This window comes from Fusarium vanettenii (genome assembly GCF_000151355.1).
Source record: "Fusarium vanettenii 77-13-4 chromosome 3 genomic scaffold NECHAsca_2_chr3_3_0, whole genome shotgun sequence".
Classification (NCBI taxonomy): domain Eukaryota; kingdom Fungi; phylum Ascomycota; class Sordariomycetes; order Hypocreales; family Nectriaceae; genus Fusarium; species Fusarium vanettenii.
Genome location: NW_003315880.1, coordinates 1073968 through 1098899, shown reverse-complemented (window position 1 = coordinate 1098899; position 24932 = coordinate 1073968). Strand labels below are relative to the sequence as shown.

General features: G+C 54.1%; 5 protein-coding genes across 5 annotated transcripts; 3 read left to right on the top strand and 2 right to left on the bottom strand.

Moving 5' to 3' along the window:
- Positions 1–519: 519 nt before the first annotated feature.
- On the top strand, positions 520–2519 carry NECHADRAFT_67202 (uncharacterized protein; the record flags this gene model as incomplete). Its single annotated transcript, XM_003052988.1, has 2 exons — positions 520–561; positions 622–2519. 2 exons carry the CDS (start codon positions 520–522, stop codon positions 2143–2145), a joined length of 1566 nt encoding a protein of 521 aa, XP_003053034.1. The 3' UTR covers positions 2146–2519.
- Positions 2520–2840: 321 nt separating this feature from the next.
- Positions 2841–7040, bottom strand: NECHADRAFT_99569 (uncharacterized protein; the record flags this gene model as incomplete). The annotated part of the gene is made up of 3 exons (XM_003052488.1): positions 2841–6127; positions 6328–6559; positions 7030–7040. The coding sequence occupies 3 exons, from the start codon at positions 7038–7040 to the stop codon at positions 3764–3766; spliced, it is 2607 nt and encodes an 868-aa protein (XP_003052534.1). The 3' UTR covers positions 2841–3763.
- A 5970-nt stretch (positions 7041–13010) lies between these two features.
- On the top strand, positions 13011–14045 carry NECHADRAFT_91775 (uncharacterized protein; the record flags this gene model as incomplete). Its single annotated transcript, XM_003052987.1, has 1 exon — positions 13011–14045. The coding sequence occupies one exon, from the start codon at positions 13011–13013 to the stop codon at positions 14043–14045; it is 1035 nt and encodes a 344-aa protein (XP_003053033.1).
- A 1232-nt stretch (positions 14046–15277) lies between these two features.
- NECHADRAFT_35407 (uncharacterized protein) lies at positions 15278–18011 on the bottom strand (the record flags this gene model as incomplete). Its single annotated transcript, XM_003052487.1, has 2 exons — positions 15278–17805; positions 17969–18011. 2 exons carry the CDS (start codon positions 18009–18011, stop codon positions 15278–15280), a joined length of 2571 nt encoding a protein of 856 aa, XP_003052533.1.
- Positions 18012–20837: 2826 nt separating this feature from the next.
- NECHADRAFT_58956 (uncharacterized protein) lies at positions 20838–23886 on the top strand. The gene is made up of 9 exons (XM_003052986.1): positions 20838–21129; positions 21223–21359; positions 21463–22028; positions 22086–22253; positions 22310–22695; positions 22756–23041; positions 23134–23316; positions 23389–23464; positions 23556–23886. Exons 1-9 carry the CDS (start codon positions 21125–21127, stop codon positions 23636–23638), a joined length of 1890 nt encoding a protein of 629 aa, XP_003053032.1. The 5' UTR covers positions 20838–21124; the 3' UTR covers positions 23639–23886.
- The last annotated feature ends 1046 nt before the right edge of the window (positions 23887–24932 follow it).

Below are 24932 nucleotides of genomic sequence, written 5' to 3'. Positions count from 1 at the left end.
ACGTCTCCATGTTGCATTGTCCCACTGTTTCGTGCATATGGCCACTCATAGACTCCGATAAGACTCGCTATCGACTATTATGTAACTGCACCGCCACAGTGGCTGGCCGGTCTCGTGTTGGAGCTGCATGGCCTCACGTCAGGTGTCCCTCGACTTAAGTTCGACTCCGACTTTCTTGTTATTAGGTTTGAAACGGAGACAGATTGCATCGAATTATCGCTCCCTTGCGTTCCACAACATCGCTCTGTTTCCAATCCCTCCGCCTACAACTCCAGGTCTCAGCGCCAACCAGGAGACCGCACCCGGGTCGCGATCCAACCGCCGGTCCGCAAGGCTGCCGCTTCATCATTCCGGCGCTTCAACGAGCCATTCGCGTCTGTATCCGATTGAAACGAACCCATCCTACTCAATACAGGCAGCACAAGGCGACCATCGAATCGGGTACGCTTCCTATGCGACGCCTCAGCTACCCGCTTCGAGTCTCCGCTGCCAGATGACCTCGGACCTGGCAGAGGCGCAATGGGGTTGCTTGGCGGCATCTCATCTGGAGGGAGCATAGCTGTACGTTTGATGGTAGATGCGCTGGTTGGCTAAATGATTTGCTAATGCTTGCCCTCGCAGCTAGGAATTCTGGTCGGATTGCTATCGACAAGTGTTCAGAGCCTCGGCCTGACCTTGCAGCGCAAGTCGCATATACTCGAAGACGAAAAGGGACCTCTCGATGTCCGGCGACCGCCTTACAGGAGGAGGAGATGGCAGATCGGCATGGGCATGTTCATCGTGGCGAACCTCCTCGGAAGCACCGTTCAGATCTCGACTCTACCACTCCCCGTCCTCTCGACACTTCAGGCCGCGGGCCTCGTCTTCAACTCGATATGTGCGTCATTGATACTCAGCGAGCCCTTTACGCGATGGTCCCTGTCCGGGACGGTCCTCGTCACGACAGGCGCCGTGCTGATTGCCATTTTTGGAGCCATCCCTTCTCCAGCGCATGACCTAAAGGAGCTGTTGGAGCTCATGGCGCGCAAACCTTATGTGGTCTGGATGATTCTTCAGGCTCTATTTGTCGTTACCCTCGCGTTATCCATCGACGTGGTCAACAGCGTCTCGAACCTCTCCCACGACGCCCGGTTTCGACTAGCTCGTGGCATCACTTACGGCGTCATAAGCGGAGATCTCTCAGCCCATGCTCTGTTATTCGCCAAGTCCTCTGTCGAGCTAGTCATCAAGACGATCGCTGGACGCAACCAGTTTGTCCACTGGCAATCGTGGGCGATTGTTATGGCGCTCGTCACGTTGGCCCTGTGTCAACTCTATTACCTCCACCGAGGCCTTAAGCTGGTCTCTACCTCGGTTCTCTATCCCTTGGTTTTCTGCGTTTACAACATCGTTGCCATTCTAGACGGTTTGATATACTTTAACCAGACGAGCTTAATATCACCTCTAAGAGCCTGCCTCATCGCCTTGGGGACGGTTATCCTCCTGTCAGGCGTGCTCGCGTTGTCTTGGCGCCTGAGCGATGAGCAGCATACACCTGGAGTTGGTCAGTCATCTCTGGCGCCTGGCCTGGGTCTTGTGGAGGACACCGAAGGGGAGGAAGAGTCTCTCCTTGGCTCGGACAATGCAATTGCCGATGACACGACACCGCATACATATCAGACATTTCCGCCTGCGATTTGCGAGACCCCCTTAGTTCCTTCTCGCAAAAGAAGCTCACGGTGGGCTGAGCGCGCCGAGATATGGGATGAGCTGGAAGATCGCGATGAGCCTAGCACTCCTGGGAACAGGCGACGATCCAGCACACTTCCACAACATACCGAGTCTTCGCCATTGCTGCCGACAAGGAGGTCTATAGGTGGTGCTCCCGCTGGTGAAGAGTCTGGCCCCAGCACCGAGTCCACGCCTCGAAGACTGACTCGACGGCGACGGAAGAGCACAGGTTTCCCCGGCCTCGTCGCCCGGAGACACCAACGAAGTAGAAGTTCCACTGTGTCGGGCCCCCTAGGCAACCTCCTCTCGATGAGTTGGCTCAGGGGTAGAAGCAGGCAACCGTCACAGGCCAGCACCAGCGATAGCTACCCCTGGGGCACATCTCCACGAGAAGGCGGCGGTGGTGAGAATGGTAGAGGCGACTCAGCTGTATGAATAAAATGTGACGCATTTTGGGAGTTGCAAGAGAAAGAAAGAGGGTGAGCGAAAGGCGTTTTTTTTTTTTTTTTCTCTGTAGTTTCATTACATCTTTTTATTGGGCTAGTTCTTGTCGAGTGCGGCTACCGACCTTTTTTTCTTGGGTTGCAAGGTTTCTTCTTGTCCGCCGCGAAATAAATCTATAGGGTTTTTGGGATCAATCAAGGGCCGTTTGCCAGAGCACACGATGGGATTGATATTGTTCAGTCAGTTTCTATGCGATGCTGGTGGGGAGTCTGTATAAGAAGGTCCCGTGTAGTATGAAGGCCTGTAGGACAAGACATCTATTTAATAGAGCACAAGACAACGTACCCGGTAAGAAGGGTCTTTGTATGACTCGCTTCAAGGTATTGGGCACCTATATGAACGTAATATCTCGGAGGTTCTCATAAGAGATTATAGTCACAACAGAGCCTTAATATTGGTACGCCATAAGCGGCTGCCATTACCCTATTTTGTCTTTCCTGTGAGGCGAGCTTCAAGTATTGCGAGCAGTCTACAATCAAACCCACGTCCCACAGTTGGGAATCTCGAAGAGATCAAAAGATAAAGGTAAACAAACCCGAACTTGGACAAAGTATATATAGTCTTCAAGGCCCAACGAGTACAGCAATCGTCACAAATATCACCCAATCAGACCAAGGTTTGTTAATGTCAATCAATACACAGAAATTTTACATTGACTCTGTACTCTAGCCCATGCGAATCCGGTCCTCAAACACCGGGTACCGTCTAATGATATTAGGACCTTGTGCGCGAAAACAAACGAGGAAAACAAATGACAAAAACTCCCAAATTCCACCCTCCGCGCCCTGTACTCCGTCCGGCATTCCCTCAACTCCGCTGCCCCGGCATCCTTTCCGCCGGTGGTGATACCGTACAAAGTGCGTTTCAATTCCGAATGCCCGTCCCTTGGGAGTAGTGATGGTGTATAGTTTTGTGTGCCAGCCTCGACAAGAAGCGGCCAAGGTACTCAGAGGCCGTATCTACTGAGTTATTCCTCCCGCCTCAACTGACTGAATCTCCCTGTGGTAGTCATTCGTGGCGTTGTGTGTGGTACAGTGGTTCCTTGGTAGAATGAAAGATTCGACTACTCTACCTCGTCGTAAGAGGCAGAGCATCAGATGCATGGACATGGTCGATAGGCAGGTAATGAATGCCAGAGATAGGCAAGGCCGCGGGAAGAGGATCCGAAATGGTATAGACCTTCTAAATGCAAACTTGGTCTATGGAGTTCCTCCGTTCCGGTATACAAATATCAAAACATGGCCGGTGAACCGAATTTCCATTAGTGCGGGTGTAAATCAAGGCCGTAAACGATGCCAATGCTATGCAACGGTACTGACAAAACAGACAAAACTGTAGCTGAACTAGTCGTACCCAACAGCGGCGGTTCTTCTCCTCTTTTTCGGTTTGTTGAAGAGTTGTTGCAAGTGCCCCATGCCTGGAGTTGAGGCGAAGCCGCTGTGGTCCCGATATAATTATGTTCGCGTCTGGAAAGGGATGTGTATATACTTTGGCCCTGAGGTTTTTCCTTTTCTTTTGTATCAACCGGGACTCCTGGTTAGTCCGACTCCTAGACGCGACTTGTGCTGGCCCGGCTACGCTCATCTTCCTCTTCCATGACATCGCTCAGCCTCGTGGGGTGGTGATGTCGAGGAACTGTCTCCCAGCCGGGAGCTCCGTAACCTTGGCCAGAATAGTCCTGAGGATCCGAGTATGTGCCAGTCCATTGACCGCCGCCTGCAGAAGTTGAGGGAGACTCTTGTTTACCACTTGGTGGGTTGGTGGTGGCCGGCGTTTCATACTCTTCTGCGTCAGGATCAGAATCCGAATACGTCGAGGGTGGTGCAGCGAAAGGAATCTTGTTGCCTTGGGCATCCAAAATGAAGTTCCCATTGGCATCAATGACGTACTCACCTTCGCTGTAACCACCCTCTGACACCGGCGCTTGATAGCCACCGCTGCTACCTGGCGGGACGGGTTGGAGATATCCCTCGCCGCCGGCAGTCACAGGAGGCTGGCCTTGTGGAGATGCTGTCACCTCAGGCGGGTAGCCCTGTCCATATTCAGCCTGATAGGCGGCTTGACCGCGAGATCGGCTGGGACCTTGGGTCATGGGCACGACCTGGACGCCTCCCACAATGGTGGGCTGTCCTGACTGCAGAGAAAGAGTTCTGTCGCGCTCCTCTTGCTCTCGTCGCCCCAGCTCCTCCCATGCTCGTCGTGCCTCCTCCTTGGATATGGAAAGCTCCTTTCGCATTTCGGTGAGCTGCTTCTGGGCCTTTGAGGTTCCCCGTTCGTTCTCGACAGCCTCTCGGATGGCGTCGGCTCGGCCGCGTCTCTCCTGTTCCAAGGCAGCCTCTAGGAGGGCGTTAACTTCTTGTGCGCGCTCCAAATCAGCTCGTGTCTCAAAGAACCAACGCTGGAACTTGCGCTCCGAACTCGCCCGGAGACGCTGCAGCTCAACAACAGCATGGAAGAGGTTTGCGCCAGCGGCAGATAGATCAGTCACCTGGCGGGCGAGCTGCTGGTTAAGAGGGTCACGGTTCAAGTCGTCCTTGTTCTGCTCAAGTTTTCGGATCCAATAACTAGTGAGACCCTCCCAATGAGCAGACAATGTTTCCCAACGCTCAAAGGCGTGAGGGAACGAATTGCGCGGTTTTGAGCCGCTGGCACCGCCGGCAGCTGTCTGGGCTCCGCCGTCGGCACCTGGTGCGGCAAAGACAGGCTGTTGTGTGGTTGCTGGGCCTGTGTAGGTCTGAGTAGGCACCTGGGCGGCGGAAGCTGAGCGCCCATGTCGTGCTGCGGTTGGTATTTGGGAAGTAGTAGTAGATGCCCTTGCTCGGGCTGTGTTTTCGGGGGCGACTTGCGCCTGTCGCTGAGGGTTGACCTGCTCACGCGCTTCTGCGCCACTAGCCTGCCCAGCAGCAACGCCAGCAGTTCTACGCTGCTCTTCTGCTCTCCGTGCCTGCTCCAGGATGCGCGCTTCTTGTTCAGCCCTCTCGCGCTGCTGCTGCTCTGCTTCAGCACGTTGTCGCGCCTCCCTGGCAGCACGCTCCTGCATGATCATCCTCGGGCCTCTGATGCCAGAGGGCGAGCTCGTCTGACCAGGACCGGCAGTGGGACGGAAAGAAGCGGCAGGCTTGCCATTGGATGTAGGAGGCACACCTCCAGCAACCATTAGGTCGGCCATGCTTGCGGATTCCTCTTCAAGATCTGGGGTGAAGGGATTGGGGTTGCGCAGCGCCTCCTCGAGGGCAAAGAGGATGGCGCTGTGGGTGTGCTTGGAGATGCGGACCACGGGGTGTGGGTCGGGGCGGTCTGCAGTTACAGAAGGAGTCTTTTGTCTCGGGGGGGATTGAGGATGTTCTGAAGACACCTCGTCGGGATCTTCGGTCAGATCCTGCGAGAGCCGTCGCCGGCGACGGGGAGCTTGTTGGGGCACCGAGTGGAGCGGGATGAGACCCAACACAGTTGGGTGATTCTCAGGCAAGTCGTTGACGGCCGCGAGGGTCGCCTTGGGCGCGAAGCCAATCGAGGCGGCCGCGAGATGGACTTTGCGAGACTCAGGGGCAGGGCTCGGAGGTGCCTCGAATTTGGGAGTTCGGCGAAGGCTTCGTTGTTGCGAGGACGGCGTAGAACGTCGCTCGACGGGGTCCGGAGTCTGGATTAGCAGCGGTCTGGAGACGTTGGACTGCCGGCGTTGCTGTTGCTGGGTAGGGGTCGTGGGCGCGTTAAGGTCGTGGCGGTCGTTATTTGCAGACGAGGGGCGTATTCTCGACACGTCTGCGGCGCTGGAAGGACGAGGTTTTGGAGTGTGCGAGGAGAGCGAGTTGTTCGACAAGGCGAAGGTTTCACCAGCGGGCGCTGGTGGTTGCGGTGGAGGATTGGACCAGGCGATTTGATGAGGTGTGGTGATGGTGGTGTGGGGGAGGTCCTTGATGCGTTGTTACTGCAACTGCAGTTGGGCCTGACTAGAGAAAGACGAACGATGTGAGGCCGACGTTGAGAGATTGGTCTCGGGATGACGACCCAAAGTCTCAGGTTAGTTCGGCTCTACTCGAGACAAGCCAAAAGGTTGAATGGCCTGACTGGAATGTGTTTGGTTTTAGAGAGTAGAAAAGGAAGGGCATCAACCGATGAAAGCTGGGATCTGATGGAGGGTCCCCTGGTGATGTCAAAAAAAGTTGGTGGCCGGGAGCCCAAAAAAATTGGGGAGGTTGGTGGTGCTGCTGGTGCTGCTGTGGTGCTCGCCCGCTGGTCGTGTCGGGTGCCAGTAAAGTGGTCGCCAACGCCAGGCCAGGCCCAGTTGTAGAGGGCTGCGTCCAGTGAGAGACCTCCCTCGTAAAGAGCCAGTAGCGGACAGAGGCTAGACAATCTGCAAGCACTCAGACCACGCACACGCACACGCGCACACGACGCGAGATGCGAAACTCCCAGCCAGCAAGAGAGACAGAGATGGCTGATCAATTGGTCAATCGGCCAATTGCTTCATTCGATAGCCCCGTTTCGTTTGTAAAGGCGCAGCGCAGTCTAGCGTAGCGACACTCTATGCGCGCAATCGCTTCAGCTGAGATCGGACCTGCCACCAGGCCGCCTGTTCGCAGGCTTTTTCCTGCGCGCAAAGCCTTGAATCGCAAGTTAGGAGACGACGTCTGGCTGATTCGCTGTGACAAGAGGTCCTTTGCGACGCGAAGCTGTGCAAAGGGCTGCCCTCTCGGATAGGCTCCGTCTTCGATCCGAATTGTCACCGGCCAGGGCGCGTCGCGAATCCGTTATGCGCAACTCGTCGAGCTGCAGAGCGAGGTAATCAAGCGGCTGGGAACGATGGGAACGCACAAAGCAAACATGCTCGCAGCCCAATGGCGAACCTGTGACTCTGAGTATCCACGCCTGCGTCGAGATATCACCATCACAGTCGACAACAGGTCATGGTAAGGTATGAATGCGTTGGGAGAGAGAAGATAGGTTGAGGTTTAGGTGGAGGAGAGAGAAGGGGGCACAACACAACACACTTGCGACCTGGCGTAGAACTGGAGCTGGAGTGCTCCTCCCTCGGCCGGCCCTACCTCTCTGATGACTTAATTACGCCAGGTTTTCAAGGGAGTCGATCAAGGCACACACAAGGAAGCCCAAGTAAGGTAGCTACCTAAGGTAGCAAAGCAAGCTCTGGCCGCTTTGACCGGGGGGATGATGGAGCCATGGGGCGGCCATTAGCTACAGTAGCTAGCTGCCCGGGTCCCAAGCTTTCTCTCGCCAGCAGCCCTGCTGATGAATTAGCTTTGGGCCAAGCCCTCGAGTCTCTTCGCCCTGCTGGGTCAGTCAGTCATGACCAAGGTGATGGCATGAACTAAGGCTATGGATGCGTTGTCCATCTCTTTAAGCGCATGCGCGTGGTCGATTTGATCCGCCTTCCCCCCTCTCCCTTTCCCCGATACAATGCTTCCTTTGTGAGCAGCGTCGATGCGATGCGCTGATCCGTCTTGAAACAAGTGCAACAAAGACGGCACGGCCAAAGGTCGAAAATTCGGCTTGGATGCTTTTGCCGAAACTCTCTAATTTACCATCGTCGGGCCTTGTCTCGGGAGGGACATCTGGCGTCTAACCCGGCCACCCGTCTCCTCAATGGCGCCGGCATTTGCTGTGTGGGCGCCTCGAGCTTGAAGCTGAGGAAGCAAGCTCTGTGAGCTCGGAGCTGAGAGAAGCTGGTGCTGTTGGCAGGCAAATTGAGCTGCCCTAGGCTGTCCATCTCATCTCATCTCATACACAGGCGCAAGGACTGAAACTCTCTCCTCTCTTCTCAGCTCTGACCTCGGTCCTCAACCTTCATCACACGACTGCGCGCGTGGGCAGATTGCGGACCTGGGTCTCCTTCCATGTCGAGACGCCGCGTCGCAGGATGTTTGGGAGCTTCGACCACATTTCACACGCGCCGAAGCTGCGCATAGGCCATCTTTGGCCGGTTTCTTCATCTCAATCGCCCCTGAGGGCAGGGTTGAGGGTGCAAGTTGACCGTGGTACGTACGATGGCCCAGCGCTGGGGAATCCACGCCTGAAAAGACGAGGCGGCCAGTCCCATTGGCAGAGAAAAGCCAGGGCAGGGCGGGTTGAGGGGGAAAGCGAGACACGGTACAAAGACATGAGTTTATCATCCTTTACAATAGACATTAATGAGGAACAATGAAATGGTAAATAACAGCTTTCTCGAGCAATGACATTTATGAGAATATCTCTTTACTATTTTAGTATGTCTTCTCTAAATTTACTGGTGACATTCGAGTCAGTTAGACATGCTCTGCCGTCCCTGTGCCTCGTTTTTTCTCAACCCCCGTCGCGGGGACGTGATGACCTCCATCCCAGATGAACCATCTTGCTGCTAACGGCGCTAGAGCTTCTCTTCGCTCGTCACCACCGCTGTCCCCCCGGTCCCGGATCTGATCCCCAGCCCTGGCCATCGCCCAGCCCCCCCTCGTCTGGTCTTCTTCTTCCCCCTAAAAAGGGCTTCCATGCCCCACAGCACCGAGAAACCGGTTGACTTGAGCGAATTGGGGAGTGAGACGGGGCCGAGTACGACGCTGAGTCGTGGTTTTGGCGGGAAGAGGACCCGTCCGGAACCGCGTCGGTTATGGTTGTCTGACACTTACTTCCCGTTCAAGGACGAGGTCTTGGACTCGAGCGTCAATGCCACCGACGAATCTCCATGTCCCAATTGCTTTGTCTTGTCGTTGCTGGATCGTCCAGCTTGAGCTTGACAATATCCCAAAGACGAAAAAGCAAGCCACACACACCAACTTTAATAGCTTGGAGGGGGCGGGAGCCACGGCACGCCCCGTCATCGGGTCCCCCAATCAACGGCGCCGTTTCCCATCTCCATCTCGTCCTAGGCCAGTAAGCTCGTGGCCCAAGTTTCGGGTCGCGCAACCACCAAATGTCAGGTCGCGTCTCTGGAAGCATCGACTCTCAGGCGATATTCTAGACGCCCATTATCCATGCCCTTGTCATGCGTACTCGTTTTTTTTTTTTTTTTCTCATGTCCCTGGCAGCCGCCCCGCGGGTATCTCGCATAATGCTGGGGGTGACCCTTGATCCTTTGAACATCGTCGATATTGCACATTTCCGGTCCTGGCAAGACGCGGTTTGAAGACAGGGCTCTCGCGGGTCAAATCTTAGCTACGAGGCGGAAGCTGGAGGACTTCCCCTGTGGCTGATTTACGGATACTGTGAGGTGTTTCGGACGCGAGAGAAGCGAATAAAACACGGGGCCATCCCGGTGAGCAGTTTGTCGCGGGAGCACGTGCCGCTGCTCGCGGGACATCCAATGCTTTTGTCAGGCCAGCACGGTTAAATGTTAATGTGGTTATGCTAAATCCCTATAGTTACTAAGTTATGCGAATTGCATGTTTCATGTTTTGAAGCATGGTACTATCGAGTTTGCCTCTTGTACAAACCTTTGTCTTTGCAAACTGTCTAACTCAATAAGCATGCTACTTGGGTCCAAGTAAGGCTGTGCAATAAATGGATGCTGTCTCCTTTAGAACTATTTCAATATCGATCGGTCGTCATCTGCCCCTTGATATGTTGAATACTCCACGGATGGCAGGATTACTTTGAATTTCTAAAGATGAGTGTGTTGTGGCTAAGATACTGTGCCTGAAGGTCATGGATCGGTTGAGGCACCATGGGATCGACCAAAAGTCTGCTCTACATATGAACATAAGCTGACGGGCTGAGATCAATTCTAAAATGATGCCAATTAACCTACGAGAACCCCAAATTTTCACGTACAGGTTCAAAATACCATCCGCAATCATTTCATCGAGTGCGTGGTGTTGCGCCGTAGGGTAGCGCACGCCTTCTAAACGCCTTGTAAAGATCGCGAGACACACTGAGACTTTGAGCGCTGGTGCAATACAAAACTGGCGAGTTACAATGGTTGAAATCACTGTTTGAAAACTACAGGGAGAGCGCCTTGGACCGTAGTTTAGTGTTCTAGTCACACCATGGCTATCCTCCCTGGCAAATGTCTCCTAGTAGAGAGAGGCCAAGGGTGGACAAGATGCTCCGGCAGAGACGGCTGGCCGTAAGCTACTACATTCGGCACATTGATAGGCACCTCTAAGATGGTCGCCTACTGGCGATCAGCGGGAGGGCCATAGCGCAAACCGTTTGTGTGCAACGTGGCAGGGAGATGGTCGAGATCGCCGCACCCTGAAAGTCCCCTAGTCCCCTAGTATTGGCATCCGAGAGGCCTCGTCGAGACAAGATTTCGATAGGGTCTTGTACTATACGGCAAATCTGACTAGAGGCACGTACTAGACCACGAGGAAATACCACAAAAGGGACTGGACGCCCAAAATCAAGCCTCAGGGCTAACCCTCAAGATCTCGACCCGGCAACATGCCCTCTTCCCCGCGATGGATGGATATGATGGCTACACACGCACGATGCCAGCACGCTTCAACCGCAGCTGGGTCGCAGACAAGATGCCGATCATGAAACGGCCGTGTGCCAGTTACCTGATCCCAACTATGTGATACGCTATACACGATGCGCAGCTAGATAGCCACAAACTGCCTCCGTGGAGCGCCATCGTCATTCCGCTTCTCAACTGTCACACAGAGGCTTTGACGTCAAGACTGATACCCCGCCTGTGGTGCAAGGGCAGGACGAGGCTCCCACGATCGCCGATGAGGGATCCGCGGGAAGCTTGTGATTGACCTGCCAAGTGCTGCATGCCCCTGGCCCTGGCATCAAAGTTGAAGACCTCTCACAGATCTTCGAGACACGCAGAGCCCAAAACGTTGAGGCGAGGGGTCCGGAACTGCCCAGAACGGTCCAAGGTCTCCAAGCCTGCTTCCGACCGGCTGAGCAAGGGACTCGACGCCTCATCGGCAGACGCACGGAGCTCAGATTTGTGGTGTAAACAGTCGGATGCGGGGAAACCCAAGGTCCAATACTATCCATCCATGTCGAGGGAGAAGAGGAAGCTGTTGAGAGATGGGTGGTACCCTGCGTCTTGCGTTAGCCTGGGAACTAGCAACATAGATCTGCCAGTTGATGCGAAGTTATGTGGCTGACAGTTGACAAGCTCAACTTGAGATCCGATCCAAGTTAGGGATGATGAATGGTCAGATCCGTCCGGCACTTGTCATATTTTTGCATATTCGTTGGTCAAGCCGACAGGAGAGGGACACGCAGGGCGATGCTACCCTACCTCTTTGAGCCAAGCTTGCAGCTGCCGTCAAGTGCTCGGACCTCTCCTTGCCTATCGTGAGCTGCCAACTCTCCTCCTACAACCACATACCTCGCCAAACACTCACCGAAACATTGCTTTCCCTTTTCTGAATACCATGATGCTTACAATGCGAGCCTCTTTTCCGCGTCCAGAGTCGTGCGGAGTCGCCGGCTAATTGGGACCCAGAGAAATCGAACGTTTTCTCTTACCCACCAAGAGCGTTGCCGCGGAAAAAAGTCCACAATGTTTACCTGCTCAGCGCCTTGCACATGCAGTCCATGCTATCAAAGACAGTGTCTCACGCCTCCACCCAGAGGCCACGCAGTTCTTCTGTCTCGAGGTTGCGCCAAGCAGGGAGGATATCTTGACACTCGAGGTAGTCGGCAGCTGCCCGTGGCCAAGCTGGCCAGGGTGGGCATTGAAGCTGGGGCCCAATGCCTTGCTCAGAATCCGGCCGACCGAGCATCTTCAGCTTTCGAGAGGGACCGATTGTATCCCCGCCCGTGTTCACCATCGGCCGTGACGGCATTGACGACATGGCACGGCGGCAGCCCGTGCGAGCAACTCGTCTCGGGGAGACCACGGTCCCTGCCACCAACAGGACCAACTGGAGAGTCAACCGCTCGGATTGTCGCTGATTAGAAGCCTCGCGTGTGCCAGCCTCGTCGCTGATCGCTGGCTAACTCGGCGTTATTCCCCAGAGAATGAGCCCCGTTGGCCTTGGGTGTCTCGACCTGGGCTATGGATCCGATCACTTGGGAACGAGTTGATTCAATCCGACGAGACGTCGCAACGACTGGTTGGATGGAGACGTTAGCGAGTCTGGCCGTAAGGGAACTGCTGAGCAGAACGGAGCCAGCGCTACTCGAGGCCATCTGGATGCCACAGACCATACCATTGCCTCCCAGCAGACCCTCAGTGCTAGTATACGCGCGAGTCAAGTGCACTTGCGTGTGGTCCCCGAGCCTTTGTTTGTTTCTTCGAGTATGGCCATTGTCCCGCCGCGTCTCTCAATATGCTTCCTTTTCGCAGGCAGGACAGAGTTAATCCACCTATCCGAACCATTATCTCACATTGCTTCTTCCTGCGGGAGCTGCATGTCCACTTGACTTGGCGTCACCTGTCAAACAGACCACAGCAATCGCAGCAAAGCAAAGAGACATGAAGCTGCAGAAGACTCGTCCGACTGTGCTGCAGGATGGGAAATTTTTTTGACAGCCGGAAGCAAGACGCAAGGGGCGAATCGCGGCTGCATACCAGGGCCTAGAGGCCCAAGCCCTTGGGCAGGATGCAAATACCGGAGCTGTCTGACAGCGTCGGACGTGTCTGACGGGAGGGATGGCCGGGCTTAGTCGCCCCCTCCATGCAGGAATGCCCCTCTAGCTCAAGGGGGATGCTTGATCACCACAGACACATGCAACGCCTCGAGTGGGTGTGGTGGCTCCACGGCCATGTCTCAAACGTCTTTTGACAGTCCTGCTCGTCCATTTATTTGTATATCATGCCCGTCCATATCCCTGAATTGATCACTCTGATACCAATATTGTTGCAAGTTAATTTCATGCTGCCAGGCTGACGATCCACCATGGAGCGCTCTAGCAAGCTAGCTGACCTCAAGCTCGTTTCCAAATACTATCCTGTTACCAACTACTCGTATCCTCAACACTCCGAACGCCTCTCGCAGTATGGACGAGATCGCTTCTCAAACGACCGGGCCTCCCTGGGGTCCGACGCCTCTGCCCCAGGGCTGATTGATGATCCGACGGACTCGGAAGTCTCCCTCGACGACGACTACCAGTACCATGCACACGCCGCCGAGCTGTGGGACAGCTTCTGGCTTCCCAGCAAGACGGACAACCTCGAGCTTCACCCTCGAAAGCAGTATCCTGCATTGATCCCCTCTCCTCAACAGAGACGAAGGCAAACAGAGGAGCGCCGCGTCCCCGCATGGCCCCTCCCTGACAACCCTCGGCCCCGAAACCGAAAGCCGGCGGCGACCTACTCGCCCTTCCCGAAGCCGCTTCCACTTCCACCCCGGAGCACATCGCTCGTGCCCTCGTGGCAATGCTCGCGAACAACAAAAGAAAAACCACAGCGACCCCCTCGTCCAGACGATGATGTGTGCGCTTTCCGGTCGCTGCAAAACTCACCGCTTGTTGCCCACTTCTCGACTTCCTCAGACCCATACCCCCAGACGAATTTGTCCCGGTCCGCCACACCAAAGGCGCATCGCCCGGCAACGTCTCTAGAGATTCGCATTTCAACTCCCACAGAGACGGACTCTTTTACCGAAGCACGGGCAAACCACTCGGCACCACATCTCGTCCTGGCAGATCATCTGCATACAGCTCCCCTCATGCACACAAAGACATCGGTTCCTTGCCTCCGGCCGCTTCCGCCAGAGCCACAGCCGGAGGCCGGCGTCGAGCCCCACTCGGTATTCGAGTATGATGATTCAGATTCCGAATCGGAAACTCATGGAGGCCGCTCATTCTGGTTCCACCGTCGATCCGCGAGTGACCAACGGAAGACTGGTCACCGGACAGCACCTTCATCACCGCGTAAACGTCAAGGAGGCGACGTGATTGGGCGGATGCTAGGACGACGAAGCAGAGGATGACACTCCGCCCTTTCTTTTTTATTTTTATTTATTGTCATGTTTCTTTGTTTTTCTTGATACCAACTACATTGTCTCGACGACCCGACCAACGGCACAACAGCACCATACTTTTTCTTTTTCCCCTTTTCCTTTTTCTATCACGAGTTTGAGTGGAATTCAATATTTCCACCATGTTGTAAGACGTTATCAAACGCCACGACCATTTTTTACTAAATACAATGACCTCTGTACAAGAAGCAACGCCAGAATGGAAAGCTAGCAAGGAGTTCCGGAAACCACCCAAATCGGGTGATGAGAAGCGGCGAGGAAAGCCGCCCCTTTGTTTATTTTTCTTTGTTATTTTTCATTATTATCTGGGTTTAGCTCTTAGGAGCTATAATATTTCACATGCCACGAGGAAGGATTGAGACAGTTGGGGGACCCATTGGATTGCAAAACAATGGGCGTGGGAGACGCCTGTTGTGAAGGGATGAGAAGGACTTTGATGAGAGAGCATTCCTGACACGGAGCTCTGTACGATATCTATCACAACCCAGTTTTTAGTCTCCGAGATAGTTCCAGGATGACGTCCAACAAATTCAATTTGTTCTTCTGTCAATTATCATGTGGCTCCTCTCTGTTGTTGTGTTATGAATGCCTTTACACGGTTGTCATTGTCTCACCCAACCACACATAAGCTTGTAACCATAGAAATAACTCGGCTCTTATAACTCTTTTCAAAAAAACAGGATTCGAGTGTCATGCGATACGGAAGCGAACTTGTTTACCAACCACACAGAGGCTTGTATTGGATCAAAAAAACATCCATCATATCTCATTTCTTCTTGGTCGTCTAGCTCTTCATCCAGCCATCCCTTCCTAACTACTCGTAGCTTTTTCCCCGAGGACGAAATCTTTTTTGCTGCCCCAACTCGGCAGTAATAACAACATTGACATTCCAGTTCATCATCATCCCTTCCCTTCGCAAGCAGGAAAATAACAAAACCCGCAAAAGGTCAGACATACAATCGTCGACATACATAAATCAACGTGTGAACCCTTTCTTTGCCAAAACGCCAAAACAATGCAACATGAGTAAAAGCAACGCTCAAAAAACAAACACACGCAAGGTAAAAAATCAAAACAGCAACCATATTACACCTCCCATTTCGTGTCGTCAAATAACTTTCAGTTCGCAGCATTACTTCGGTGCAACACATTACAGCATCATATCATGATCATGCATTTGAGCATCATCGTGTAGATCTCGTGGATCTCATTCTCTTCTCCGTGAATTTCTTCATGGGTCGGACGCTCAGTCGTCGCTCATCGCGGCCTGCGGCGACGCCGAAGAACCAATGTGACTGCTCACGAGAGTCGGCGCGGTCAAGGCCGAGTCGGGCCTCGAGGTCTGCCGTATCGTTGACGGCCAAGAAGGCTGAGTCATGGACGGTCTCATCGGCGGTGCAAAGGGCGATGAGCTCGGCGAGGCAGTCAACAGGGTGTGGTATGCGGAGGGCTTGGCGGCCCGGCAGCATGAGAGACAGGGTGCCGAGGTAGAGGAATAGGAAGGCGAGTAGAACGCCAAAGACAGGCATGTTGGGGAACATTTTGACCTGTCCGCGGAAGTTGGTGAGGGCCATGAAGAGGCCGCCAGCGAGGATGGGGATAAAAACGAAGAGGACCGACATCAGAGAGGTGACGGCGACTCTCCAGTGGCCGTTTCGAAGGGCCTTCAAGGTGCACTGGATAGGTAGGCACACAGCGTAGTCAGCGAGGAGAGACCTCGAGGCGATGGCGCCAGTGGGCTTGGATAGATCAGCCCAGGGCTGGTGGACACGCAGCGCATGGTCCAGGCTCTGGAAGAGCAGAAACATGAACATGCCCAAGAGGGAGGGGATAAAGGCGTAGACAAAGTTGGCGGCTGAGAAGGCTCCGCTTCCGGGTCGCGCAGTGAGATGAGGGAAGTATCCCTGGTCCAGTCTGGTCTCAGGCAAAAAGGAGACGACGAGAATGGCCACAATGACAAATGTCATCAAGACAACCGAGCCCAGAATGACAGGAGTGCGCAGGGCGATGGGCAGGTAGCGGTAGTGGGCATAACGGGCCTCGGCCTCGAGGTCATCGCGGGATGATGCGGGTGAGATGTTATAGCTGGCCTTCTTGGGCAGGACGCTATACGATGCCCTTCCAGCCTGCGCATCCTCACCCACGCATCCGATGCCGTACCACATGCCATTGCCCTGGCCATCCATCTGCCAGTATCCAAGTCTGTCGAGATGTCGGTCTCGAAGCTGAGCCTGGAAGAGGGTGCTTCGCTGAACGACATCGACACCCTCATAGCTCTGAGTTGTGTTGCTTTGGCTCAGCAGGGGGAGGAGATGGCCGAGCGAGCGGACATCCCACATAAGTCCCGTCCACTTGTTGATCCAGAACATCATCAAGATGATGGTGGCAACCAATAGCAAGATGTACAGAGTGACAAGGGTCCAGACAACGCCCTGAACTGCAGCCCAGATCCAATCTTGATCCTTGTAGATGCACGTGAAAGCAGTGCTCATGAGAGGAATGGTAAAGTTGGCGAGCCACGTGCAGACGCTGAACAGCTGAAACTGCCAAGGGCCCGTGAATGAGGGCAGTAGGAAGGTCTTGGGGTACAGTCTTCGGAACAGCGCCAGATATCGGACGCTTGGCTCCGCATCGGCCATGGCAGTGAATGGGAGCATGCGCATCGAAGCAGAGACAACGGCTTGGGCGTAAAGGAGGATGATGGCTGAGAAGATTTGAGGCAAGATGCGGAACAAGAAATATTGACCGCTGTAGATGCTTCCGGGGTAAGGGGTGAATCCAGAGTCCTTTGCAGAGTAAACGGCGCAGAAGATGAGAGCGGCAATCATGAGCAGGCACAGGAGCACCAGGATGATCATGGAGATTGGGCGGAGAATGGCGGGCTTGTAGTCAAGAGCAGGATGAGCTCGATCAATTGGGATAGATCTGGGCCTCTGCTTTTCGCGCTGAACAAATTGGTCAGGCTCGGAGGGTGGGCTAGAGGGTGTTGTTGGTGTTTCCTCGGGTGTGGACGGCACATCATGGTGGACCACGGTACCGGGGCTCTCCTCCAGCAGAGGCGCCCGTGTCTCAACCGGCTCTGGGAGTCGGTCCTCGACGTATGCGGGCTGCGGGACCGGCAAAGCGGGATATCCCATGTTTTCAGGCATTCTTTCGGGTTGCGGATAGTCTTCGTCCTCATCGTAAAAGTCATTTGATGAGCCGGACGGGAAGTGGACGGCCGCGGGGCCGCCCCGTTCGCGAGTGAGGGCATCCAAAGCATATTGAATATATGGCGTGTCATCGACACCAGGTGTGACCTTTCCAGCGGCAATGGTGAGCTCATCCTTAATGCTCTCCATGCGAGGATCGCTCTGGGCGGCGAACATGGTTAATTGCGCCTCGTCGAAGCGAACGACGCCGGGAGGAACTGTGCGCTGTGTCTGTGTCGGCGGTGTAGGTGCCGCAAAGGCCTCAGGCAGCGCTGAGCCAAAGAGTCGCTCGGGACCGTAGATCTCAGCTGTTGATGCCGAAACCTTTGTTCCTAATGAAGGAGGTGAGGGGGCAAAGAAGAGACCCGCGGGCTGTGTCGATATTGATGAACGGTTGGTGTTGGTTGAGGGTTGTCCCGGACGGTGCCTAAGATCATAGTATGGCCGCAGGATCGGCTGAGAGGACTGATCGTCGTCGTCGCCAGGAGTCTGCGCGGGAGACAGCTTCGGCGGGCCTTGACCTATGTGGGCGCACCCGTCAGTTTCACTGACAGACCAAGCCAGTTAAGTGTAGTTGGTGTAGTGCGAGTGATGGTGTAGGCAGTGATAGTGTCTGTGATGATGCAGGCAAAGGAGGTAAGTGCGGATTGTGCAGGTGATGATGTGTGAAGGACGGTTACATACGACGAGCTTCAGGAAGGTCGAAGTTGAAGTTTTGCGAATTCATTCTGATCAAGTTGGGAGGGATGTTAGCCAACTTGCCACTCCACTCACACACACGCGCTCAAGTTCGACCAATTGATTGCACGGAACAGATGGCGAAGAGAGACAGCATGGCAAGAAACTAGAGAAGAATGGGATATGGTTGGACTATGAGGGAACTTTGGCGCGAGGCTGGGTTGCGAAGACGAGAGGTTGGGAAGTTTGGGAGGCCATCGCCAGCCACCGGCACCCCACCAATGACGGACGGGCCTGGGGGGGACGGTTTTAGTTTTGGGTGGGGGGTGGGTGATCCTGGTCAGAGCGAGAAAGCAAGGAACCGATGACTTTACTTACGATGAGAGCGCAAAAATCAGCTGCGAAGCACAGATGCCGTTGAGATTGGAGATCTCAGTCTGCTCTTCTCTATGAGAAAGACAAAGAGAAGAGGGAAAATTGAGATGAAGTAGAGAGAATTCTTTTTCGTCGGGCTCGGACGATGCTTAGGTTCGTAGCACCTTGCACTGCTGAGTTGTCACCCGGTAAGGCGAGCGTTTAAGTGACGCTAAACCTGAACGGGACAAGCTCGACCGGGCCGCCGGGAGCTTCAAGACGGTCCCCATCCATTACGCCTGAGCCGTCCCACCATGTTGAGAGATACTGGTGAGAGTCAAGAGTCGCTGCAAATTATCATGTGTCTTTATTCGCTGGCTATTATTACAATGTTTGCTAGCTGCTTTAATACCTTTGTTCTTATTCTTCAATGAAGCTGTTTGCAGCTCACAGCAGCTGCACAATGACTTATTTGCTCGCTTAACCACATCCCGCATGTGATAACCACCTCGCTGCAGATTCCGACCTTTCACAGACGTGACACGTGTGTGACACCGACAACGAGTGCAGGCAACCTTGGCTCCATTTCGCCCTGAATTTCCCCCCCCTGGAGCTTCTAGCCCTGGGCTCTAGCTCAGGTTGCCCCGAAAAGCAAGGGACCCGATTGACAGGCTAAAACCTAGACAAGCGCTCCAGCTCCTAAAAAGCTTGGGTGTTGGGTTGCAGGGGGTTGAGACATATACCAACCACCTCTTCGGCAACACCTTTCTTTTTTAGATATCGGCTTCAGCGCAACCCCCGATCAATAGAGGATAGCATCATTGCTGAGTGTGAGGCGTTTCACAGCTGCGATTTTTCAGGGGGCTTTATCTCTGTGTTACTCCGGGCATGCAACGTTTATGGTGAATATTTCGTGTCGGCAGTAGAGGGTTGGCAATACAAGGTTGGCTGGAACACGATACGGCGCTCACATGGCCATCAAAGCTCAATGTCTCGGCAACATAAAAAAGAATTGAATCACTAATTGGGCTGAAATCTAAGTTCCTCGTGACAAGGCATCTAGGAGTTCTCCGGGGCTAACACAGCCTGCCCAGCTCCATGATCGCCAGCAAACCCACTTACATGCAAGGGCGCGAGCCGCAACTCTCTGCACGCCGGCCTCATGCAAGGTACGCGCGACCTTGGATCCAAGATCAAGGGAGAATAAACTGGGATGATGCCGGTCGAGACTCTAAAGGCATCGTCTCAGCTTCCAAGAGGCTGGGAACGACAAGGCTCAAGCCTAGGATCTGGCTGCGCAGGGCGGCCGGCTTCTGCGTCATGATGCTCAAACAAGGTCAGGTCGCGTTTCGGGCCACCCAGGTCTTTGGGTTGTATGCCGATTGGTGACCGTACAAACGGGCCAGATGGTATATGACCCTGACGTTTCTCCCTTCGATGACTCCTAGGATGATGAGACGGATGTGGTGGCTGGACGAGATGATCAAGGAGTTCCGTCGGTCACATGGTTGGCTTGGACCACCATCGCCTTCAACTTTCGAAGCCAGCCTCTTGGTCTTGGGGTTTAAGAGGGTCGCGTGTCGCGTAGCACCTGCCTCACGTCATGGCTTTATTAAAAATATTTCATGATGCTCTGTGCGCCGTGTCAAAGCATTGAATTGACTTTAGCCACCTGATGGCGCTGAGACAAGAGCTCTCAGGAGTGCTGGGCCGAACTGGGGATGATCGATTACAGATACGTACCCGCCGTCATCGACGTACGAGCAGGGCAGCCTGAGCCTCTCATTGCTCCACAGGTACTGAATCACTGGACTCGCAGAGGGATTTCAGCCTGTGGGACAGCGGTCTTCTCATGGAGTGGACAGAAGGCCGAAGGCGCTAACTTCTGGGGCCTTTCAGCAGCCGGCCATGGACTCGCCTGTTGGACGAGTGGTGCGATCCGTGACGGTCATGCGATTTGTTGATCGAGAGCCCTGAAATGACGGATGCAGGTCGAATGCAGGCGACTGCATTTCGAAGCGGAAGAGTGCATATGGAATCCCGTCCGTCGTCTCACGCGCCGGCAAGTGACGTGAGGGAGGAGAGGAAGCGTTCTGCAGTTCGTCTTATCCAATGTGGGTAAGTTCATCACCAAGTGGATGTAAACCCATCACGTGCCAGCCTCCCCCGGACCGTCGCGCCAGCACTTTCCCTTCCCCCTCACGGATTCTGGATCCGAAAAGCCCGAGACGGAAAAATTGACTGGTTAATTAAAAAGATGAGACACGAAAATAAACCTGTAATACAAGTGATATATCACACTGCCGGTGTCCTCATATTTATGTCAACAAAAGCTGGTCCCTTGCGGTTTTTGAACCCCATGACCCAGTGGGCAGCTCCTTCCCTCCAGAGCCGAGTGCACCTTCCCCAGTTCTTACCCCACACAATGGCCTGCTTGCTCGCGTCCGATGATTCCAACCTGCCACTCACTGACCGGTTCAACCCTCCTCCTTGGCTGCTTTCCCCCAACCAAGACTTGAAGGAAGAATATCGAGTCAAGACTACTTAGCGAACAATTCTTTGTTGGCCTCTTTTACGTCCATTGCGTCCGCACAACGGCTTGCGCGTTCCTATCATTTATATCCGAAGGAACTTTGAACCTTCCTATCTTGGTCAAAGTGTCAACGTCGGCTGTGCCTCGGTCATCCACCTCCACCTCCTCCCGGTCTCCCCGCTGCACCGCGACGAACATCGCGACATCTTCTTCCGAGTCTCTCCCCAGAGTATAGATTCTTGTCACGATCTAGTATAAGACCTGAGAACGGCATCATGTTGTATGTACCTTATCCCCGCCATGGCCCTGTCATGGCTGCGGTTGCGGCTGCTACTTCTTGCGCCCGACACAAACTGACGCCATGAGATTCCAGTGTCCTACCTCCCCCGCCGCGGTATCCCACCATGGGGCCGTATGGCACCAGCTCGATACATCCCGTGCCTATGATTGAGACCAACAACACATTGTCAAATCCGACTGGCCCCGAGTGGCAGTTTCTTGTTGGCGAGGGTCAGTATTCCCGGGGCTTTTGCGCCTCCGCTTGCGCCCACGAGACGAATCAGGTCTGCCTGTATTGGCGCAGCTTCCGGCTAACGCTGTTCGCAATCTGCAGGAACATATACGCTCAAAGAAGACCTACATCTTGCGACACCTCCACCTCATCCCTCAGAAGCTACAGTACCGAATCCAAACCCGCTCTCGACTCACCCTCAACCAGCCACCGCCGGTACCAATGTCTCGCTTGTTACTCTAGATGCCCGGAATGCTCCGCCGTTCTTTTACAAGGGTCTTTCTTCCACCACCCTCGCCTTGAGCGGTGCACCTTCGAGCATTCAAGAGCATCCGAATGAAGGTCGTTACTCGGCCGAGGGAGGCATGAGCAGCGAGGACGGTAGGGCCGGCTCAACGAGCGATGCTCCAGCTACTTCTATAACGCTGGGCTCTGCGCCAGCATTTGGCGAGGGCAATGCCTTGCTTGCGCAAGTACAGAGCAAGGACGTGAATAAGAAGAGGAAGCCCAAGAACAACATGACCAAGAGCAATTCCTCCTTCATCTCACGTGTTATTGTCAACGAAGGCCTCTCTAGGAAGCTTACTGAGCGACCAAGTGATGGAATCTTCGCTTTTGCCAACATCAACCGTGCTTTTCAGTGGCTTGACATGTCTTCCTCATCCAAGGTATGTCCCATGAGAACAATTGATAGCCCCTGAACGCCTCCGCTGACACCATGACAGCAAGATTATTTGACCAAGATTCTGTTCACCAAGGCTCACTGTCTGTGCCATGATGTGAATACTCATACAAAGACTGTCGCACACCTTGACGTTATCATGGGCTTCTCAACCGGAGAGATCATCTGGTGGGAGCCAATCTCACAGCGATATACGCGACTGAACAAGAATGTGCGACAGCCTTCCTCATCTAAACACTATTACGTGGGCGATGCTAACAGATGTAGGGAGCCATAAATGGAACTCCAGTATCAGCGATCCGATGGATTCCGGGATCTGAAAACCTGTTCCTCGCCGCCCACATGGACGGGTCTCTGGTGGTTTATGATAAGGAGAAGGAAGATGCCCAATTCAATCCTGAAGAGGAGGCAGTCAATGGAAATACAAGTGGCAGCAGTGGTGAGGCCATAGACACAACCAACGGCAATACTCACCCCAATGGAATCCGCATCAACAAGTCGGTCCATTCCAAGAACCAAAAGGCGAACCCAGTAGCGGCCTGGAAGCTATCAAACCACCGCATTAACGCCTTCTCGTTCTCTCCCGATAACCGACATCTGGCTGTGGTTTCTGAGGACGGAACACTTAGGATCATCGACTATTTGAAGGAAGAGTATGATTTACGCCTCTCAGCCCTTCTCCGTTGGATTTGCTCACCTGGCTGACTTATTAGGCTTCTTGACGTATTCTACTCGTACTATGGCGGCCTGACTTGTGCCTGTTGGTCTCCAGACGGGAAGTACGTCTTGACGGGCGGACAAGATGACTTGATTTCGATTTGGTCGGTTGTCGAGTCTGCGCTGGTGGCAAGGTGTCAGGGACACCAGTCTTGGGTGTCTGCTGTTGCCTTTGATCCTTGGCGATGCGACGACCGCAACTATCGTTTTGGAAGCGTGGGGGAGGATGGGCGTCTTTGTCTCTGGGATTTCAGTGTCGGCATGCTTCACCGACCAAAGGCGGTATGTGACAATACTAATAATGATGATGGAGGTGGTCTGGCTGGTAGCCGCACCAACAGATGAACAGAAGCTGACGAGGGACGCAAATGTAGCAATCTGTCCGACATCGGGGGTCTATCTCGTCACGATACACGGCCCTGCAGCGGGCAGAGACGGCGACCACGTCCAACTCGCGGCTGCGATCCGACTCGAACCTCGATGCGGAGGACGAAGAGGTTGTGATTCAACACCCTGTTGAGCCTCGAGCTCGGATCCCTATGCTCCCCCCTGTGCTTGTAAGTGCCGGCCCCAACAATGACGAAAAGCTGCCGTGGGGGCAACTAGAGCACTGACACGACGGTTAATAGAACAAGTCGATCGATACGCACCCGGTGTGCTGGTTAGACTTTACAGAAGACGCCATTATCACGAGCTGCAAGTCAGGTAAGAATGCCTCCGAATCTCGTGAATCGCACGTGCGAACCGATCAGATCGAGAAACCTTCTTGCCAGGCAGGAACTGACATGTTGCACAGGACATATCAGAACGTGGCTACGTCCTGGGTCGGAACTGGCGGCACAGACCGAAGGAGCATCAGCCCCGGCAGCGGCATCATGATAGATGGATCGGTGATGAAAAAGCTTTCACAGGCTTTGAAACGAGGGTGATGACGAATTGCAGTTGATGACGAGCTTTTTTTTTCTTCTCCGTGCTGACCAAACAGACGACCAGCAAATGGATACGGTACTTGGGGAGTGGCTGTTGTCGTTTCCATTATTGGTTGCTTCAGGGATAGCGGTCCCTCGCTTGGATTTGATGATGTATGATAGATAGGGAAGGGGAATCCACTTTGAGTCTTGATTCTGCAAGTTTAGCCTGAGGTGTGAGGTGCCGAGTGCCATTAGGCAGCTAAATTAACTCGGGGCTGGGATAGCAAAGGAGTCATATAGATGTCTCTGCTGGTTCGAGTTACGTAGCTGAATACCTTGCTTGGTTGGGAGGCTTTAACCGCTCAACAGGTGAGTCGGTCCTATCAATCAGTGGTCTCGGTCGAGCCCACATGGCAGCGGAGGCTCTTCGGGGAGCGACAAGTTGCCGCGCCAGAGATCCACCATGTCCACCATGAGGCATGAGGCTACAGGACCCTGAATTCTTTGTTTCGAGATAGCAGGGGGGGAGCTAGCGCACGTAACGATTACCTGTATCCATTGCTGCATCTTCAAGATAAGAACAGAGTTCCTTGCTGCGTCGATGAAAGAATGTGATAAATGATGGGCACTAGCAGTGGATACGAGAAAGACGAACATGTGCTGAGGTCCATGCGAATTGAGAGAACATGATAATATCAGGCGAGGTCAGTCGGATCGAGCTATCAAGCCGAGCTTGGAGCTCATAGGAGCTCAACACCAAAGACGTCGAGTACATGTATGTACGCGCGCTTGTACGAACATACGAAAATACATGCGAGCTTATGCGCCTGTAGCCGGCCAAGCATCATGCTCGCTGCTGGCGGACGCGACCCGGGAGCATCTGCCGCATCGACGGACCGGTCGTGCATGGCATATGGCGCAGAGCTCGAGGAAAAGCGCAGGGAACAGGCCAGAAAAGAGCGCAGCTCCTCAAAAACACACAACGAGAAAGCTGGATGCGAAATGCATGCATGGCTCGTCAGACGGGAATAAAACTGCATGTCTTGGCTTTTAACCCCCCCTTGCACCTCGAACGAAGGTGAGGAGCCCACTCATCCCACTAACAGCGGCCGTTGCCGAACCAAACTTGATGGGCAGGGGTTGTCCAGTCGTGGAGGGCAGACCATCATGTGGTGGGCTCGCCTGATGGCGTGGACATGTCATGGACACCGCCGGGAGAGGGAGGGACGTGTCGATAGCTGCTGTAACAGCAACAGCAGAGA